Source organism: Penaeus vannamei, chromosome 21 (assembly GCF_042767895.1).
Source record: "Penaeus vannamei isolate JL-2024 chromosome 21, ASM4276789v1, whole genome shotgun sequence".
In the NCBI taxonomy this organism is placed as follows: domain Eukaryota; kingdom Metazoa; phylum Arthropoda; class Malacostraca; order Decapoda; family Penaeidae; genus Penaeus; species Penaeus vannamei.
The window spans coordinates 17,808,449-17,813,448 of NC_091569.1; the positions used below are offsets into that span (position 1 = coordinate 17,808,449).

At 30.6% G+C, this 5,000-nt stretch overlaps 1 protein-coding gene across 1 annotated transcript in view; it reads right to left on the bottom strand.

Annotated features, from left to right (window-relative positions):
* Window positions 1-5,000, bottom strand: part of fidipidine (coiled-coil domain-containing protein 93) — a gene marked incomplete at its 3' end in the record, with an annotated part of 11,438 nt that continues 6,438 nt past the window's right edge. Inside the window, 9 exon segments of the mRNA XM_027354340.2 lie at window positions 1-760; window positions 965-1,049; window positions 1,238-1,358; window positions 1,616-1,824; window positions 2,477-2,590; window positions 2,875-3,104; window positions 3,693-3,794; window positions 4,287-4,340; window positions 4,913-4,951. Coding sequence (XP_027210141.2) covers window positions 593-760; window positions 965-1,049; window positions 1,238-1,358; window positions 1,616-1,824; window positions 2,477-2,590; window positions 2,875-3,104; window positions 3,693-3,794; window positions 4,287-4,340; window positions 4,913-4,951 — 1,122 coding nt within the window.

Consider the following 5,000-nt stretch of genomic DNA (forward strand, 5'->3'; position numbering starts at 1 on the left):
ATTGTTGTTTTCATATACAGTCATATGCATCTGAAGAGTGTCTATAGAGCTGTTGTAAAAACAGCTATGAAATTACTATATAAGATCACAATCACAACAAACATATATACATAAGTCTTGGGTTTTAGAGATTCTTCTGTGAAATTACTATGCATATTTTCTAACATCACTTAATTTTTGTCTTGCAGGTCTATGATAAAGAGATTTTTTAATTTTTATTTATTACAGTAAAAATTAAAATGTTCATTCTAAAACCCTATAACAGACACAAAACCAAAGGCACCATATACATTTGTGGAATGCAAAATCACAAAATTTTAAAATAATATAAAAATTCAACTCCTTAATGATATATCACTCTCAAAATATGCTTTGTTTCAAATAAATCATGTCATGATATTACATATGAAAATACACTAAGCATACAAACTACGTATGCTTAGTCCAAAACATTGTCCCATATCCAGTATAGAATATATTAATGAGTCAAATAAATTTCTTCATAGTGAAAATCTTGTGCATGTAGAGCACTGCAAACATGGTTATATATTTTCAATAAGATGGAATGGGGACAGAATGATCTACATGTCCTCTACTCTTTCTTTTGGGTAACTTTTTGATGTAGAATTTCATTTTTCTTTATTTCTTGTCCAAGCTGATGTACTGTTTTTGCATAATGACGGTTGAGCTCCTGGAGACGTGCTAATTCATCGCTCAGCGTGTTGCGATGTGACCTTTCCTCTGCTTGCCTTTTCTGGAGCTGGGATGTAATACATTTTATTTATATTTTGTACATAAAACCTTTATGAATCAATAATAGTAGTTCTGATACATATAAGAGTAATGGCAAGTAATCAAAAATATATATGGTAATATGGTAATAGTAATTTGTATTATGGACAAAACAGATTAAAAAAAAAGAAGTAAAGAAGCATATATACAAAGCCATAAAAAGTGTACTCACCTTTAATCTGTTCTGATGTATACCCTCCACTATTGTATCTAGTTGCTGAAGGTACTCATCCATATTGGCTGAATTACTGAGTGCACTGGCATTGAAGAAATAACAATTAGTTAATTCCATAAAACCATTCTGGAGAATGCTGAACATTATATAATATATACTCAGGTCAAAGATTTTGTAAATCATTCCTAGCAAGGTGATTCATGAAAACTATATCACTTACATAATCCAGAAAATCAGGAATTACAGCAATAGGGAACATAAAGTACTTACATTGCCATGTTATCTAATATTGAGTTGAGAAGAGAGAGCTCCTTGTCCATGTAAGTTTTTGTGTCTGCCAGGGTGTTGTACATATTGTAGAACTGTTGAGTCTCTCTGTGTGTGGCAGCAACTGGAAAGCACAATTAAACGAAAATTTAATTTCTCATTGAATTTAAGGTTTACCCATATGAAATTAGTCATATTTAACATTCTTCACATTCAGTGTAAATGAAAGAAGAAGAAAAAATAAATTATTATGCAGCTGAAAGGTGTACCAAATATATGTAATAGTATTTCTCACAGTTTGTGCAAATACTCTATAAATGTTGATATATACAAAAGATTTCATGAAGAGATGTACCAGTGTGACAATACTGAAAAGTTTACCCTGATTGTAGAGTTCAATAAAGCGCCTCTGATACTGTGACAGCTCTGCCCGGCCAGGAACATCATCTATAACGCGTTTCATTGCCTCCACCTGCCTTGTCTTTTTAGCCAGCTGTCGTCTCATCTTGGAATACTTTTCCTTTTCTGCTGTGTATCTTTCAGTAATTTCATCTCCAACATCAATTTCCTTTAATCTTGTTTGTAAATCACTGAAAAGTTTAATTGGAATCTTGGGATGAATAACTTCACTTACGAGCTTATCTTACATCACTACTGTGTATTTCATCTCTTTTATATTCACTTGCTAGCAAATATTGTGTTTTATCTATTCCCAATATGAGCTTCTTGAACAAGATATGAGTATTTTACTTCATGAATTATTTGCTTACTAGAGCAAAGGTACCTACAATTAAGCTTAGAAGCGAAAAATAATTTTATAATCTTTGATTGTTTAAAATATACAAATATGTACATATGCACAGCATATATACAAATAGATATATACATACATACAATGGAAGACAATCTTTACTCAATCATGAACAAATTTTTCCTATAATTTAGGAGATGAAATATTAAAGGCTATTTTTTTCTCTATTTAAAGTACTATTCCCTGAATAAAATATACCAGTTCTTGAAATCAGTCATAAGCATATAGGCTTTTTATTCCAAAGCTTATAATGCACAATTTTTTCACTAAGCTTACACAATACATTCTGTCACTATGAATGACATTGCTAACTAGAAGCAAATATGCTTTTTGAAAGTTTACTAAACAACTAAATGCCTGCTCATACTGATTATCCATAATATTGGCTTTCTATGTAGAATTTTAAAAATAACTTTCATGTTTAAACCAACCTGATTTCCTTCTTCAACTTCTCTGACTCTTTCCGACATCCATCCTTATACTCAGCCTCTTTCTTCCTTACTGCCTCATTCTCTGCTACTAGTTTTGAGAGGTGTTCCAATAGCCTGGAAAAATGGTATAAATCATCTAGAGCAAACAGAACTGCATGAAATGTAAATGGGAAGAAATGTTAAATATAGAGCTTTTCCAGAGTAGATCCTAAATTATAATTTTGGTGAATATATATAAATCAACTGATATGTTAAAGCCACACAAATGATACATGTCTTCTCATTCCACCACAATTTATTATTAATCAGAATTTTACTGATACTTTCCAATATCAAATATGATATCTGAATCTCACTCTTAAATATATAAGGGGTACACAGAATAATAAAAATCATACTTATTGTTTTCCTTGGTGTCAACTATGCCTAGCTCTTGTATTTCTTGTTCTAATCCTGTTCTAGTCCGTTTCACATCCTGCAATTTGGCCTTCAATTCCTCTACTTTCTGGTGTTCAGCCTTTTCCTTCTTTTGTTGTTCTGCTAGTTGTTTGGATAAAGCCGTGCGCTGTTTCTCTAAAGTTGCAACCAAGCGGGCATGGGAAGAGGCACTGTCTCCTAGGATCTCCTCCTAATAACAAAATTCCACAATGTATAAGAAGAAGAAAAAAAAAAAGAAAAAAGAGAAATAAAAAAAAACTCAGATTCTATTGACACAAGTAACCTCTCTCAGCAATCTTTTTATAAAAAACAAAACAAAACAAAACAAAAAACAAAAAAAGAAAGAAAAAAAAAGAAAAATGCTTTACCAATTTAAAACCAAATACTTACATTTACCTTTGTATAACAGTGTAAAAGAAAAATCCAAAGGATCAATGCAGTTAAAAACAACAAGGTCAGTCAATTTGGATAAGTAAAAATTTATGAATGTAGAGTGGTATATGAGTGATTCACTTGGAAAGTCTTAACACACTCAATATTAGTTTTTACGAAAGTTCATAGACCATTTCTTGTTTGATTTTCTTATTCTCAAATAAACTTTTCAGTGACTATGTTGTCTATGTCTGATTATTTTACTATAGAAGAATGGATCTATTTCACAAATTGAACAATATTGCAACAGCTAAAATTGATCAACAAGATTAAGATCTATCTTCCCTTCAATGCAGGGAATTCATTCAAAACATGCACAGACAATTAAACACAAAAAAAAACTTACAGAAATCTGTTGCTGGAGTTCAGAGTAGTGCTTTGAGGTGGCTGCAATCTCATTCACACGAGTGCTGACGATGCTTCCCACATACTGGGCACTTAGTTTACCCTGAAAATGTATTTGCAGTTAACACATTTCCTCCTGTAATACTCAAGAAAAGAAAAAATAATTCTAAACTAGAAATGACTCACAACTTCTTATTTTGATGTTGAGCTCATAATATTTACATGACAGAACAACAAGTTTATCACAATCTTATTGTTTTGCATTATAACTCAATTCTTTATTAATTTTTTAAAAATTTCCTCATTTTCCATATACTATTTCTAACTCTGTATTCTACTTCTATACCATTCTCTTTTTAAAAGAGAGCAGGTGATAGAAATTATATACTTAAACTAAATTCATTATATAATCTGCTTGTTAAGTATTTAATACCATTTCTCAACTTTCTTTTATTTTCAAATTGAATTCTGATTTTGTTCTACAACTATGGATCTTTTATGATTACTCTAACTTTTCAATGAATTGATTTTCTTTTAAGATTGTTCTTCCACTTAAGCTTTACATTACAATAAAATAAGAAAAAGCTATCCTTACCTCAGTAACATCAGCAACATCCATTGACTGCATCAGTTGCTCAACTTCTGCCATCTGATGTTATATGGATTAGAGACACAAAACACATGCTTTTATTATGATACTACTCTTTGAACTTCAAACAAACGCTCAGGGCATTAATAAAATGTATTAATCTTTCCATTTTACCAAACACTCTGGTTGCAATATCTTCAAAAGAAATCCAGTTCCTACTTTCTCTCTCTTCATATTCACAAATCAACAAGATATAATTTTTTATCTTAAAGGATAAATGCAAAACCACATTAAACACTTAGGCTTAGTACTGCATTTCTCTTGATATAAGTGAATTGCTAATAATTACAATTATTTGTACCACACAACTTGGACTAACAGCAAAAGCAAAAACCTCACTTACTGGGTATGCTTTGTATTGTCTATAAAGTGGCAACAGTTCATACTTAGTATAAGATAATACTGATATTATACAGCTTTACCTTTGGCAACTATTCATTTTTTGGTTTATATATTTTCATTTTAATTAAAAAAATTGATACATCTAGATGACAGAAATATTGTTAAATATATATCAAATAAAACAACAAACCAAACTTGCTATTCAAACACTGGTAACTCATCAACTTTACCTCTGTATTAGCATCTGGTTCATCATGGTTAGGTGTTTTCTGTTGATAAAAAGAAGAAAAATATCTATCATATGGTGAGAATAATTTT